A 17,092-nucleotide genomic window follows, 5' to 3' on the forward strand; every position below is an offset into this window, starting at 1 on the left:
ATATATATATATATATATATTAGGACTAAAGCATGTTTAAATGGAGTGATTTTGTTCTCCCATGTCACACATTACTGTTGTATAAACAGATTTGGTGCTACATTTGATCTAACTAATCATTATTATGTTATAAGTATTATGCAGCATTTTTCTTTAAAACAGTACTTGACAGCTTCTGGAAGCCCAAATTGTGTGAAGTGCGTTGATGCGGCCAGAAATCTGTCCTGATGTTTTGATGGACGATGAGATCCATCCCTGCCTCTGCAGGTCATGAGGAACCCAGCATGAGAACCTAGCTCTCACAGAGAGAACAAGCCGACTCAGCACTCTGAACTCACTGATGTACCGCAGTACAGAGCGAGAGAGAGAGATCATCCTCCTCTTCCTCCTCCTCCTCCTCCTCCTCATGAGTTCAGCTACAGCAGCGACGCAGTGCAGGAGCGCAGCGCGCGCACATCCACCGCACTAACCTACAACGCTACAAGACTGAAGAATCCGGCGACAACACACACAATTAACCCGCGCTGCATTCGATATGTAAAGTTTCTCTGATTAATGTCTACATTTTTAACGTTTCAGTGAGCAAACCGGTCATCATAAATCCGTTACTGGAGTTCCCTCAAGGCGAAATTGAACATTTACACATGCGCTCGTGCGCTCTCGCGGTCCAGCGCGTGCTGCGATAATGCGCCACTCTCACTGATGACGCGCACCAGCCGCAATCTCAGGCTCAGCACTCATTTCAGCGTCTCTACCTCTTCTTCGCTGTTTTGATTTTAATTGTATAACCTTTTGATTTTTCTCCCTTCAGCGAGGCACTCTGAAACAGCTGCGCGAGAATGTAAGTATTTGCGCAGACTTTACATTATGCTGTTTTTGTTACAAGTAACTTTGTAAACCGGTTTCAATCTTAATTTCCCAAGAATTCAGGCTATCTTAAATGAGTTTTGATGTGTTGGGGATTTGTTGTCATGTAGGTGTACAAGATTGTGATTATAGGCTACAGTGAGGTGTCTCTTAGCACCAATGACGGTCATGATTACATTGATATAATTTTACATTTTTGATAGACCAAGACATAAGCTAGACCTCCGTGGTATTGAGGCTAATAAGGATTTAAAAAGTATAAAATAACATGTTTATTATTATTATTAGTTTTTTTATGAACCTCATATCATATCGGATACATGATTGGTATGGACAGTGAAAAACTCATATCGGTCGACCACTAATTTAGGCTTCCCAAAAAAATAATTAATATAGTATACTCTTAAAAATGCTGGGTTAAATACAACCCAGTGCTGGGCAAAATAGGGACAAACCCAGCAATTGGGTTGTTTTGACCCAGCGGTTGGGTTACTACCCAGAAGGTTGTGTTAAACATTTAACCCAACCGCTGGGTCAAAACAACCCAATTGCTGGGTTTGTCCCTATTTTGCCCAGCACTGGGTTGTATTTAACCCAGCATTTTTTAGAGTGTAGTTAAACTTGTTAAAAATACAGTGGCAACATTTTAGGTTTTACAGATTTAACTTTATTTTACATTTTAAAACCGTATATCATTAACTGATATAGCTATACCAACCCATTTCAGTACTGAAATCTGTATAATAACTTTGTAATACACTGATAACCACCAAAAGTTGATGGTGGTGATGAGAAAGTCATACAATGAACCAAAATTCATCACAAACGGCTCTTGCACAAGCTGAGAAGGACATACAGAAAGTGCACAGTGTCATTCACACAAACACTAAACGCCGTCATTGTAGCACATGAAACGGAAATAATGCAATAAACATTAACCCTAATGTACAAAACTGATAAGAAAAAAAACAAGACGACGCATAGTTATTTCTACGAAAAAACATCAAATGTGAAATGTAACGCAGGGAATTCTGTATAATGTAAATTATATATTCGATCTTCACTTCTCTGTTTATTCACCGTATATAGTAGGGGAACTTACTGTTAACCAACACTCTAAAAAATGCTGGGTTGCTTCAACCCAACTTTGGGTCAAATATGGACTAACCCAACCGTTGGGTTACGTTTTTACATTCAGTTTTTAACCCAAAAGTTGGGTTAGTCCAAATTTGACCCAAAGTTGGGTTGAAACAACCCAGCATTTTTTTAGTGTGAATGAATAGGTTTTTACGGTAGCATTTTTACAGTCTTTTACCATTAAAATCACTCTCATTTTTTTTTTTCAGAAGCCATATTCTGTGTCTGACACACTGTTACTGGAACATCAAACCATAACTTGTGCACGAGTCAGCAACTTTTTGAAAGTGTCATGGTTCTCTTTGGATGTTCAGGTCTGCTGCAGATGATGCCAACCCAGCAGGTGCTCCTGGAGGAGCCGGTCCCCCTGCTCCGCCTCCAAACACCACCAGCAACCGCCGACTGCAGCAGACACAAGCACAAGTGGAGGAGGTGAGTATGTGTTTGTGTGTAAAGAGTTTTCAAAAAATTAAAGCATTATATATGCACAGGACAGCATGTATGGATAGGTTGTGCAGTTTTACTCATACAGCATTTCAAATAACCAAAATACAAATCAGTGCTATTGCAACACAAGTATTCAGTGTCGTTCTTTCTTGTCTCATGTCTTTCTGTGGTTGTGGTCTGCAGGTGGTGGATATCATGCGTGTGAATGTGGATAAGGTTCTGGAGAGAGACCAGAAGCTCTCTGAGCTGGACGACAGGGCAGATGCTCTACAGGCCGGGGCGTCACAGTTCGAAAGCTGTGCTGCCAAACTGAAGAACAAATACTGGTGGAAGAATTGCAAGGTGAGTCATTGTGACTGCATGAAATCAGCTCAGCGCTCATACAGGATATTATGTATGACTTCATCATTTTAATTAATAATTAAGTGAGGGGATTAGATTGAACAGGAAATTATATGATGCACTCCAGTGTTTTCATTGTTAGAGCTAAAACAAAACAAAAAAATAGTGCTAAAACAAAATGAAATGTAAATATAAATATTAGATGACAAACTTGCACTTCAAAACTATCTGTAATAATTAAGCTTAAGTTGATGTACTAAAATACTAAAACTGAAAGAAAAATAAAGCTATATATAAATATTTAAAGAAAAATAAAGCACATAGAATGACAGCACATAACAAACTTAAACTGAAAATAAAAACAAATTCAAAACATTAATAAATGCTATAAAAGTATATAAGTAATACTAAAATAACACTTATACTCCGAGCTCCATATAGTGTGAATGAACTAACATGCAGCAGTAAATAGGTCAGTGCTTATTGCTCATGCTATGCTCAGTGATTTTGTTCTGTACATCTGCAAGTGTTAATTAGTGTAAACTGGAGCCTCTGGGTTTTGATAATCACCTAGTTGCAGAGAAACATGGGACATATCAGTAAAGCTTTTTGTGTACTGTGTGCAGGATAAAAATCCCAGTATGATTTTCGTTATTATGGCACTAGTGATCGGTCAAGTGAGCTGCCTTGTTAAGGATGTTTTTAAGATTCACGTTTAAGGATTTCTTTTAAAATGTGCTATGAGATGAAAAAGTAGGTTGTTTAAGTCAGTGGTTTCCAATCCTGGTGCTGGCGAACCCCCAATAGTGCATACAGTGTTGCCAGATTGGATTGACAATTACTAGCCCAAAAGCTCACCAAAAACCACCCACGCCAACAAAAAAGCCCAAAACTTTAACTGTCAAGATTATGTGATAGAATATTAGTGCCATGTCAATCAAGGTTGATAAGAACCATTTTTAACTCCTTAAAACAAAATAATGATGAAAAAATAATATAAAAATAGATCAGTTTGCCAGGAAAATGGATAAAATCAGGTCAAATATATTAAATAGAATGACTAAAATATGCAGGCAGACTCTGTCAAAATGGCAATCAAGAAATGAACCGATACCCTTGAAAAAACGCATGCATCATTTTCAATGTCCACAGTCAGAATAAGCCAAATTATGCAATAATAAGCCAGAATAATGCACAAAGTGCCCAATATAAGTGATCGGAATAAACAACATAATTTGCAGGTATTTCACACACCAAGAGAATGATCAAATATGACTAAAATATGCAGGCAGACTGACCCATACCCTTGAAAAAACGCATGCATCATTTTCAATGTCAACAGTAAGAATAAGCCAACTGAAATGCAAAAAGTGTCCAATATTACCATTATTTTTGCTCATACTCCCACTTGATTTTTTATGATTACAATTATAAACAATCAGACTTTTCATTTTAGCCAGGCATCTGATAAAATGAGCAAATTCCATAATCCCAGAGTTATTATATTCAGTATGTTTTGTTATTTTTCTTTACTTCAATATTGAGGATTTTTAAGTATTTGTTAGCATATTCTTGAATAATATGATGATTCCTGATTCTCAGGATGCTGGATAATTTTATGTTTTGCTTGCTGACTTCCTTCTTGTATTGTAGATTGAGTGATAAATTGTGATTTTTAACTATTTGTTGTCCTTCCTCAGATGATGATTATTATGGGTGTCATTGGAGTCATCTTCATTGGAATCATTTTCTGTGAGTTTTGAATCATTTGAAGGGCTCCTTTGAAGCATTTGTTGTTACATTCAGAGCACATTATCATCAGACAACTTTGCCGTTATCTCCTATTATCTAAGTTGTTACAAAGGCAATTATATGTTATTATATTGTCTTATAAAACAATTATAAAGGTACAATTACCTATTATTAAAAACGAAACCATTTGTAATTCTTTGAGCTGAAATTCGGATTATATTTTTACATTTGCCTGGATATTTTAAAAGGCATCAGTGCTGGTGCTGAGACCAGCCATCTATGTGAGTTTGTGTGTTTAGAGGCCAGACTGGGCCAGCACCGCACAAGCTCAATAATTCATCGTTACACTCATTACAGTGAATTATTCATTAAGGGCAGTTGTGTGCAGCAGTGCAGGATGAGGTAAAGAAACACATTTTGCAGTGGACCTTCGTCACACTCTTCTCCTTTTATCTTTCCTTCTCTAGTGTATTTCTTCTCTTGAGCCGATCCACCTGCAACGAACGAGAAAATGAATGAGTGAATGAAGAAAACACAATCATGAGCTCTGCCCATTTTCCAAATCCTTCTCACTTCAATCTCGAAGGCTCTCCATTTAGTCATTTTGCACCTTGGTGTGACAGTAATACACAGAAATCTGCTCTCCTTTATCCTCTAGCAGAATGAGCACATTTCAGTTTCTCTCTCTCTCTCTCTCGTTCCCTCCCTTCCAGAATCTCCTGCATTATTGAAATGTTCTGCAGACATTCATACATGAATGCACAGAGAGAGCAGAAGAAAAACAGACTAAGAATAAGTGGGAGAGGCCAGGAAGAAAGAAATGTGGTGACACTGTCTTGTGAAAGGAGAGAGGAGGCGTACATTACTGTTTAAAAGTTTGAGGTCAGAATTCATTTTTTTTAAAGAAATTAATACTTTTATTAATCAAGGATGCATTGATTTGATCAACAGTGGCAGTGTCAGACATTCATAATTTTAAGAAAAAGTTGTAATTTTTAAGCATGGTTTCCACAAAAACGTTAAGAAAGACATTGATAATAATATGAAATATTTCTTGAGCACCGAATCAGCACATTAAAATGATTTCTGAATGATCATGTCACACTGAAGCCTGAAGTAATGATGCTGAAAATTCAGCTTTGATATCATAGGAATAAATTACAGCTTAAAATATATAAAAATAGAAAACCGTTATTTTGCATTGTAATATTTTACAATATTACTGTTTTTACTGTATCTTTGAGCAAATTAATGCTAAGAAAAAATGGGTCACATGATCCTTCAGAAATAAGTGTAATAATGCTGATCTGCTGTTCAAATTAAACTTTTGATGACAAACATTTTAATTACAGATTGAAATGAATTATTAACCCCTTAACTCTCACCCCCCATTTTTTTTTAAATAGGCATTGAAATGCACTACCCAAACCTAAATTATTATAATTCATGAACACTTTGGAATACAGAGGAAAGGTTGGTCTCTTTTTAAAGAAGACAGTCAGCAGATTATTGCAGAAGTGGAATTATTTCAAAAAAGTAAAATTATCAAAAAGTTATAGAAGTTTAAATTTACTGTAAAGAAAATGCACTGTAAAATTATTATATTTGATATAAAATAAATGTTTTACTCTAAAATTGCTTTAAAAAAAAAAAGTAAAGCCTTATGTCTAAATAAGTTGTTCCAAATTTGAAGTTGATATGAAAAAAATGGAGGTTTCTGTGAGATTTTATTTAGGGCGTTATACCACAAACAGCCACCGGGTGCCATTAAAACTCCACTGGATTTTTTAATGCATTTTTCTGTCACAAATATCTAGATTTCTCTGTCAGTATTACTTCACTACACAAAATAACCACCAAATATGGAATCCTGAGACCTTTCCAGTGATATGTTTTATGTCAGGATTATAAAAAGTTTTGATCGTAAAAGACCGTAATGCATTTTGTAATATAACACTTGACATTGTTCACTAAGGGGGAGGAGACCACCAAAAGATTTTAAAGTACCATTTCCATGGTAACGCAATGTCCGATTTCAAAATGGTTTTCACAAGATGAATCTTGGGCTTCTAAGCTTTCAAATGGTATATAATTTTGTTCCAAATTTGAAGTTGATATGAAAAAAATGGAGGTTTCTGTGAGATTTTATTTAGGGCGTTATACCACAAACAGCCACCGGGTGCCATTAAAACTCCACTGGATTTTTTAATGCATTTTTCTGTCACAAATATCTAGATTTCTCTGTCAGTATTACTTCACTACACAAAATAACCACCAAATATGGAATCCTGAGACCTTTCCAGTGATATGTTTTATGTCAGGATTATAAAAAGTTTTGATCGTAAAAGACCGTAATGCATTTTGTAATATAACACTTGACATTGTTCACTAAGGGGGAGGAGACCACCAAAAGATTTTAAAGTACCATTTCCATGGTAACGCAATGTCCGATTTCAAAATGGTTTTCACAAGATGAATCTTGGGCTTCTAAGCTTTCAAATGGTATATAATTTATGATGATTACTAAAATATTTGATAGAGACAAAATAAAAGAGTGCCAAGCGTCCCACAGGTGGGACGGTGACAGTTAAAATAGAATACAGTTATGTTAAATTGTAATATTTCACAATATTACTGTTTTCACTTTTTTTTTTTTTTAAATCAAATGAATGCAGCCTCGGTGAGCATTTTAAGAGAACATTTTAAAACAAACTTTTGAACGGTAGTGTATGTAAGAGAGGAAATGTGTGCGTTTGTAAAAATGTGAGCGTGAAATAGAGGAGTAGTAAAGTCAGGTAAACATCATCTCTGTCTCTGTTTTGCCAAAGCTTTCTCATCTGACCTTTTGGAGAACTTTTATAAATTGATATTGTCATAATCTATCCCTGCAGGTTTGCCTCTTAACCCATTATCACTACCGCTGTTGCCATTACCCTGTTATCAAGACAAGATTCATGAGCTATCATCCACTGATTTTTATTCTGAACATTTCCAGAAAAACAGCACAAATAGACAGATCAGTTATGAGAATAGATGTTTTTTTCTACCTACTGTATAGGTGCACAGGTTATGAAAATAAACAGTAAAAATGCATACCGAAACCGTACACACAGAAAGCATATGAGGTATTAAGAATAATACGTTCATGTGCTTCTTTTGACTTGCATGGCAGAATAATCCCACTGTTCGACTGTTTTATGTGTGATATGTTCATTTATTACTATTAACTGCCTGTTATAAGCCTCATTTTCCTGTTCTGAGGAAAAGCCTCATCTGGGAACAAGATGTGAATGCTACAAGCCTGCCAAAATGTACTGAAACAACGGTACAGAAATGGACAGATAATCAATTCAAACAAGAGCATAAACAATAATCTATACTGCCATGCAATTTACAACAGTTGGTTTTCACATTCCTTTGTCAGCACAGAACTTTATAGGCCTATTTTGTTCTGTTGTTGGAGGATTTAGACATGTCTATTTTTCTCTTGTACGATCAAGTGAACAAACTAAAAATGATGACAAATGTGTATAAATATTAGTGAAAGCATGTACCATAACAGAGGGGTGATGACGTTAGCTCTGATGCCAGTGTTAGATTTTAATGGCATAAACAGCATGCTTATATGCCCCTGCTACTTTAATGATGCCAATAAAGCCATCGACAAAACCTCATCTGTTGTTTTTATTTCACAAAAAACAAGAAAAAATAAACATCCAATAGATTAGAACATCGTGAAAAATAGAACTCATTTGACATTTATAGAATAAGTTATGCAATAAAGTGAACAAACTAAAAATGATGACAAATGTGTATAAATATTAGTGAAAGCATGTACCATAACAGAGGGGTGATGACGTTAGCTCTGATGCCAGTGTTAGATTTTAATGGCATAAACAGCATGCTTATATGCCCCTGCTACTTTAATGATGCCAATAAAGCCATCGACAAAACCTCATCTGTTGTTTTTATTTCACAAAAAACAAGAAAAAATAAACATCCAATAGATTAGAACATCGTGAAAAATAGAACTCATTTGACATTTATAGAATAAGTTATGCAAGAATTATTTTTTTTACATTTAAAGGGGCGGTTGATTGCGATTTCACTTTTTTAACGTTAGCTAGTGTGTATTGTTGCTGTTTGAGCATAAACAATATCTGCAAAGTTAAGGCGTTGAAAGCTCAATGCAAACGGAGATATCATCTTTTAAAATTCTGGCAGTTTAATGCCTAAAAAAACGGCTTGTAGTGACTACAACGAGCTACTTCCCGGGTTCGTTACGTCACAAACCCAGAAATTTACATAAACCCCGCCCCCGGTAACATAACAAAGGGATGAACAGAGAAGTTTCCGGACAACGTGCAGTACGCGGTTAACGAATCACAACACACTGGGCCAGCTAACAAATCTGAGCGCATTGCTTATTTCTGAGGGAGTGGTATCATAGAAAAAGGAAGTCAACCAGTTGTTCAAATGACAATGGAGACAGCGGCTTACAATAAAGGTAAAATATACGAAAAATAAGGCGTTTAAAAAAAGAACCATGAAGACATGTTACACTGCACCCCATAAACACAATAAAGCCTGGGAAAAAAGTAGTCAACTACCCCTTTAACTTCTATTAAACAAATGCACCATGACTGAATGAATTAAATCCATGTGAAGACAGTGTAGACAGATGAAGTAAAAAAAACAAAAACCGTAAGATGGCTCCTTCCAAGAATTCACGCAGAAGACTGGTCCTCAATTCTCTTAAAAGACAAAAAATGATAAAACAATAATCAATAATACATTTAACATTGTCCCTTCACCATCTTGTGGTCTTATATAGTACACTATTGTTCAATTTTTTTATTTGAAGGACTCTGATCACCATAACTGCATTTATTACAGCAAAAATACAGAAAGAAATTAATAATATTGTAAAATATTATTACAATTTAAGATTATTTTTGATTGATTCGAGATCATTAAGATCATAATTGAGATTTCTCTTGTACGATCAAGTGAACAAACTAAAAATGATGACAAATGTGTATAAATATTAGTGAAAGCATGTACCATAACAGAGGGGTGATGACGTTAGCTCTGATGCCAGTGTTAGATTTTAATGGCATAAACAGCATGCTTATATGCCCCTGCTACTTTAATGATGCCAATAAAGCCATCGACAAAACCTCATCTGTTGTTTTTATTTCACAAAAAACAAGAAAAAATAAACATCCAATAGATTAGAACATCGTGAAAAATAGAACTCATTTGACATTTATAGAATAAGTTATGCAATAATTTTTTTTACATTTAAAGGGGCGGTTGATTGCGATTTCACTTTTTTAACGTTAGCTAGTGTGTATTGTTGCTGTTTGAGCATAAACAATATCTGCAAAGTTAAGGCGTTGAAAGCTCAATGCAAACGGAGATATCGTCTTTTAAAATTCTGGCAGTTTAATGCCTAAAAAAACGGCTTGTAGTGACTACAACGAGCTACTTCCCGGGTTCGTTACGTCACAAACCCAGAAATTTACATAAACCCCGCCCCCGGTAACATAACAAAGGGGGCAGGGCCATGTTGCACTGCTTTAGAGAAGTTTCCGGACAACGTGCAGTACGCGGTTAACGAATCACAACACACTGGGCCAGCTAACAAATCTGAGCGCATTGCTTATTTCTGAGGGAGTGGTATCATAGAAAAAGGAAGTCAACCAGTTGTTCAAATGACAATGGAGACAGCGGCTTACAATAAAGGTAAAATATACGAAAAATAAGGCGTTTAAAAAAAGAACCATGAAGACATGTTACACTGCACCCCATAAACACAAAGCCTGGGAAAAAAGCAGTCAACTACCCCTTTAACTTCTATTAAACAAATGCACCATGACTGAATGAAAATAAATCCATGTGAAGACAGTGTAGACAGATGAAGTAAAAAAAACAAAAACTGTAAGATGGCTCCTTCCAAGAATTCACGCAGAAGACTGGTCCTCAATTCTCTTAAAAGACAAAAAATGATAAAACAATAATCAATAATACATTTAACATTGTCCCTTCACCATCTTGTGGTCTTATATAGTACACTATTGTTCAATTTTTTTATTTGAAGGACTCTGATCACCATAACTGCATTTATTACAGCAAAAATACAGAAAGAAATTAATAATATTGTAAAATATTATTACAATTTAAGATTATTTTTGATTGATTCGAGATCATTAAGATCATAATTGAGATTTTTTATATATACTGTAAAAGGTCATTTATTCTTGTGATGGCAACAATTTTTTAGCAGTCATTACTCCAGTTTTCAGTGTCCTTCAGAAATCAATCGAATAAGCTGATTTGCTGCTCGAAAAAAAACATTACTTATCAATATCAATGTTAAATATGCTGTTACATATTTTGGTGAAAATTGAATTTTTTCAGGATTCTTTGATAAATATAGTTTGAAAAGAACAACATTTATTTCAAATTGTATTTTTTTCAATGTATCAGTGCAAAAATCTGTACTGTCACGCTTCACTGTCACAATTTAAAGCATCCTTGATCCTTGCTGAATAAAAGTCTTAATTTCTATATAAAAAAATAGTTTGAACGGTAATATATATATAGTTAGTATTATATATAGTTACATGTTTTAAAAAACTGAACTCACCTACACCTTTGAAAGCTTGATACAAAAACACCACTGATATCGCCAACATCAAGACTATTGTCCAGAAGGCTGTTTCTGTTCAATTAAAAACAAAAATCAACAGACTTCATGAATGTTTAAATTGAACAGATTGACTAATACCACATCAAATTATTTTGCACATGAAAATTACTTTGAAAGTTGATCACAGAGCAAATTAAGTTTACATCAGTCATATTTGTGAAAACATCATGGCTAACTTAACAAAAGATCTCTCACGTGGCTCAGGTTTGTCCACAGTGAGGGTGGCATCTCTCGGTGTTTCTAGGGTGGGATGAGACACCCTACAGGTGATAACGGTCCCTGGTGGGCTTTTGTCAGGCCGTAGGGTGAGGTGAGAGGAGAGGGAATATGTTCCATCACTGTGCTGCCGATGGCTGGAGAGGGAGGATTCTTTTGACAAAGAGACAGGCTCTTCTTCAGAGGACGCCTGGGAAAACCACTCCACCTACAGGAGCACAGGGCTGTCAGGACACAAGCCAAGAGCCCGACTCCAAAACATGATCAAATATGACCTGCACATCCAGAGGATAGTAGCGATGACAATGGCAGCTCAGTTTCTGGGGTGTCGTGTCCTGAAATGTCAGTTTCTCCTCAGATAGTGTGATACGAGGAGATTCTGGGTGAAGAAATGGAATGGAATATTTGACAATTTTCCTTTAAATGAAATTTAAGGATTTGTAGATGAGAACAATTTAAGGGTTTCTTCAACTTTGAGCAGTTAGTGTATGTCCCATGTGTGGATTTTTATTCAAACTAACATATTTCAATTTATATGAAGTTATATGAAGCTCAAGGCATTAGAAACTTTGGTAACACTTTAGTTTAGGGACCAATTCTCGCTATTAACTAGTTGCTTATTAGCATCCATATTTCTAGAATATTGGCTGTTTATTAGTACTTATAAAGCACATATTCTGCATGACCATATTCCCAATCCTACCCAATACCTAAACTTAACAACTACCTTACTAACTATTAATAATAATATAAATATTGATAATATTAGTAATTAGGAGTTTATTAAGGCAAATGTCATTGTTATTTAATAGTTAGTTAATAGTAGGACTGTTTACTGATCCTGGTAGAGTAGACTACAATGCCGGCTGTTCTGACTCGAAGTAAGTTTTCATATTTAAAGAATTTACTAAATAATGTTCTTTTTAGCAACATCATATGACCCCTTTAAAATAAAGTGTGACCGAAACTATTTATTTATCTACTTTTCATATTACTTTTATGTGTAGATTTCATTGTTTTACTCTTGTCCCAGCTCCACACACTCAATATTAAACTATGGAAATCCATCATAAAGTAGGAATTCGAAACTATGTTTAAAACTATAATAATCTAAACAAAGAATTAAGTATTTTAATATTTTGAAATAGATTTAATCAAAAAAAATTTAAACTTGAAAAAAGTTTGTACTTGTTTAGAAAGTTACTATGCCCCTAAAGTGACTTGGTGATGGTAAAAAAAATATGACGAGAGGAAAAAATATATATTTCAATTTTGCGGTCTCTCGCAAAAGTTTAGCGTTTCTCCAACAAACTTTGCATCTGCTCGCAAAAGCACTAAAATTTACTTTTTCCTCCCACCTTATTTCAATCACAAACGTTTTGCAAGTGAACCCAAAAGTTTTGCAAGCAAATACAAAATACTTTTTTGAAGGAACAATATTTTTTCCTCCTATCTCACCATGTCCTTTTAGGGGCTCCGTACCAAGGAGATGATGAAAATAAGACACAAAATCAAATTGAATGCAAATTATGCAAAATGTATCAAAATAATGAAATGAAAATTTTCCACCACAGAATGCTTTGTTACAAAATCGATGATTTAAGATATGGTGGAAATAATAATATGGTGGGACTTTTAATGACTTTCAGGAGGAAAAAATGGCAGAATTCTCCTTTGATGTATGTCCACTACTGTTACTTGATAGATTATATAAACTAATGAGAGTGTGTATTTCAAAAGTATTTCAAAAGTCTATTTTCTAAAAAGTGTCCATAGCTGAAGAAACATCTTTATACAGAATATTAAAGGGAATTTTGACCCTTCTAGTATGCCAATGAAAGACTCACGTGTGATGTGCAGCTGCACGATCTGTTGAGTCTGAAACTCCCCAGAGCCGACAGTACAGATGTATGTGCCCTCATCTGTGACCTTTAACCTCCTCAGAGTCAGAGACGCATTACCGTCCCTCACCAGAAGATCTGCTTCAGCGCTTGTGCTTTCCCGGTCCACAAATACTGTAGTGTACAGTAATAGTGTGATATCTAACATCCAAACACGTTTTCCTTTAAATACTTGAATATTTCTCACTTACAATCTTGTCCCACATCTGCCTCTGTTTCCCTCGCTTTCATGTCAAGTATTTTACGGCCGTTTCCTCTGTGTTGTATGCGCCACTCGAGGGCCACATCCTGCCCAGGGACGGAGTTCTTCTGTCTGAAGCCACAGTCTAACAGCACATCACCCCCAATTGGAGCCACCATGGATGGGACACGCGAAAACACCACAAACACGACTGGGAAAAGAGAAGAGTGAAGGAGAGGAGGGAAATGGTAAAAATGTCATTACTTGCACAAATAATGCAAAAAGTAAGATTAGTTAAAGAAAACATATACAGCGCTCCTCCATAACAAGAATCTGGCCAGTTTTGATTTGCGAAGATTTGATTTGCAAACTGATTCAAGTGTATGTTTAATTTGTTTTCTTTTATTAATGTGGAATGCTTGTTTTATGTTTTTAGGCAGAATTTGGCAAACTAGGCCATTTAGAAACAATTAACTATCATTCCCCTTTGTGTTATAGTGTGAATGTACATTATACAATCTTTAGACACTTGTTCATGGGTTCTCCTGATCAATGCAATCTAGAAGTGAACCATCAGATTTTGAAATGTTTCGAAACAAGGTTTGAACACAAATGTTTTGTTAAAGGACGCAAATGTTTTGTGAGAGAACACAAATGTTTAGTTAGATAACAAATGTTTTGTCAGACAACACAAATGTTTTGTTAGAAACACAAATGTTTTATTAAAGGACGCAAATTTTTTGTGAGAGAACGTAAATGTTTAGTTAGATAACAAATGTGTTGTCAGACAACACAAATGTTTAGTTAGAGAACACAAATGTTTAGTTAGAGAACACAAATGTTTAGTTAGAGAACACAAATGTTTAGTTAGATAAATGTTTTGTCAGACAACACAAATGTTTTGTTAGGGAACACAAATGTTTAGTTAGAGAACACAAATGTTTAGTTAGAGAACACAAATGTTTAGTTAGAGAACACAAATGTTTAGTTAGAGAACACAAATGTTTAGTTAGATAAATGTTTTGTCAGACAACACAAATGTTTTGTTAGGGAACACAAATGTTTTGTCAGACAACCTAAATATTTTATTTGAGAACGCATTTTTTAAGAAAATGCAGTTTCTCAGGGAAGCATAATATTTTTGTGAGACAGCTCAAATGTTTTACAAGAAGCACAAAGTTTCTTGGGGGAATGCAAGAGAACACATGTTTTGGGAGCGTACAAAAAGTTCCATAGATGATAAGATGGATAGACAGATAACATATTACAACATTACCCTCTGTCTGCAATGTTCCTGATTGGCTGAGAGGCAGGTTCAGTTTACTCTGCATAAGTGGTTGCGTGTCAGATTGTGTTGTCTCACTGTGAAGGGTCTGCAGCACCAGAGTGAGGCTGATGCCACCACCTTCCAGCTGAACTGAGCCAATGAAATGAGCAGGGAGGGAATCCAGCTCAGCACCGCGAGGAACATAACGGCTGATCTCACAAACCACTTCCTGTTCATTGCAATCAGCATGAAGAAGCAAGTCTGCATTAGGTATCTGAATAGACGGTACTGTGGGGCGAGAAACAACAGAGAAAGAAAGAGTTTCTAACATATATGTATTTAATGTAGACATTCAATTGCTGACTTTAGGTTCAGTGCACTTACAGGTTAACTCAAAGATGAGATCGTCAGCGTTAGGGGTCTCAGGGGGGCTATACGGGGTCACGAGCTCTGGTGACAGACCATCATTTCCAACAAGATCCCTGAAGACCAGAGTGGAGGGAGTGCGCTTGAACATCGCCCCGCCCATCATGCCTCCCATCCCGCCCCCTTCCTCGATCAGAGAGCAGGACAGGACCACATCTGCTCCCTCCAGCCCTGCGACGACAGAACATTCACTCAAACAGCAGGGGACGCCAAATCTACCAAAACCAGACTACAGAAAATAAAACCGAAAGCAAAAAGACCATTCTGACCCATCAACTGATTTTAACGTCGTGAAACATTACATTCTAATTACATACATTAATATATAATCTGTCTATGCACATATATGCAAGCAACTCGGCTGAAAACAATATAAGGGCACGAATAAATATCGAAAACTCACCATAGACCAAAGAAAGGAAGACGAGGATTGTAAACATCACCGAACAGCTACCTGACAAGATAGCTAATGACTTTGCTAGATGTCGCTTTTAATATGTATATGCTAGCCTACATTAAATGAGGAAAAACGCATTTTAAGACAAGACAGCTCTCTGCTAGGCTAACATCGAAACTCGAATCGTGATACATTCAATACTTTCACTTTTATTCAGAGTTCTTCCTTATTGGCAAATTCAAAATAAGAGTGAAGTTTTCCATTTGGCTGCGGTAGAAAATGTGTTTTGTGTTTAATATGATTTTTTATTTTGATATGAGACATTTTGTCCATATCCATATTAAAGGCTGGTAATGCAAAATTATGAATTATAATAAAAAAAAAATGCAACAATCCTGCTTTTCAGTAGAATGTATTGTATCTATTTTACCAATGTATCGACCCCTTAAGAAAATGAACAATGGTTTTACAAAAAAACAACAACCAAAAAACATGGTTACTATATTAATAAACTATGGTAACCACAAATTAATGGTTTTGCTACCATATAGTTTAACCATTATATGTGTAGTAAAACTGTTATACAAATGGTCATTAGTAACATGGATAAAACCATTTTATTATAGCCATAGTTGCACATTTTTAACAATTTTCAGGGTGGGTTTATGAAATTATTTTTTTGTATAGACAAATACACAAGTCATGGCTGCTAAAAAGCTATTGAACATTTTCTTGTTGTCCAGGGGGAACTGCTCAAGCCTGACTTACTCAAACCCAGCAAATACCCCTAGGGTTAAAGACTGAACCTTCTTATGCATAGACTGGGATGGAGACACCTGTGCCTGCATAATTATACACACACCTAAAGCCTGGGAATCAAACAGAGTCAGAGGGTGTGTCTGCATATTAAAATGTGAAATCAATTGTGCTTTTAATTTCAGTTCTCTGAAAATCAGAGACAGGGGATCATTAACATAAAACCGCTATTTAGCAAAAGCAGGGACATATAAATAGGCTATTTCATGCCAATTTCATACAAATAATAAAACAGCTAATAGACCATTCTAAAATAACTATTTACTTCAAGTTCATTGTTAAATACTACAATACAAATTAAGCTGGCAGCAGTTTAATGACACATGCACAATATAAAAGTTTAGGGTTGATACGTTTTTAAAATGTTTTTGAAAGAAGGCTCATCAAGACTGCGTTTATTTGACCAAAAATACAGTAAAATTGCAATACTTCGAAATATTATTACAATAACTGTCTATTTTAATTATTTTAAAACAACTGATTTCTGACGGTGAAGCTGAATTTTCAGCATCCTTCAGAAATCATTCTAATATGCTGCTCAAGAAACATTTGTTTTAGTATCTTGAAAACAGTTGTTAATATTACTGCTTTAACATTTTCTGGACTATCTGAAGAACAGAACGTTGTT

The 17,092-nt window shown here is 35.4% G+C and overlaps 2 protein-coding genes across 2 annotated transcripts; one reads left to right on the forward strand and one right to left on the reverse strand.

The window, feature by feature from the left end:
- Positions 1 to 81: 81 nt before the first annotated feature.
- Positions 82 to 5,574, forward strand: vamp1b (vesicle associated membrane protein 1b). The gene is made up of 5 exons (XM_016287484.1): positions 82 to 841; positions 2,319 to 2,436; positions 2,635 to 2,793; positions 4,494 to 4,545; positions 5,013 to 5,574. Coding segments are annotated over exons 1-5 (348 nt in total). The 5' UTR covers positions 82 to 839; the 3' UTR covers positions 5,030 to 5,574.
- A 4,785-nt stretch (positions 5,575 to 10,359) lies between these two features.
- On the reverse strand, positions 10,360 to 15,823 carry LOC107596689 (tapasin-related protein-like). The gene is made up of 9 exons (XM_016287482.1): positions 15,655 to 15,823; positions 15,210 to 15,422; positions 14,835 to 15,113; positions 13,569 to 13,769; positions 13,324 to 13,491; positions 11,752 to 11,855; positions 11,456 to 11,684; positions 11,198 to 11,272; positions 10,360 to 10,538 (listed from the first exon to the last, which is right to left on the reverse strand). The coding sequence occupies exons 1-9, from the start codon at positions 15,689 to 15,691 to the stop codon at positions 10,531 to 10,533; spliced, it is 1,314 nt and encodes a 437-aa protein (XP_016142968.1). The 5' UTR covers positions 15,692 to 15,823; the 3' UTR covers positions 10,360 to 10,530.
- Positions 15,824 to 17,092: the final 1,269 nt, after the last annotated feature.

Source organism: Sinocyclocheilus grahami, unplaced genomic scaffold, assembly GCF_001515645.1.
Source record: "Sinocyclocheilus grahami isolate Dianchi unplaced genomic scaffold, SAMN03320097.WGS_v1.1 scaffold222.1, whole genome shotgun sequence".
Classification (NCBI taxonomy): Eukaryota; Metazoa; Chordata; class Actinopteri; order Cypriniformes; family Cyprinidae; genus Sinocyclocheilus; species Sinocyclocheilus grahami.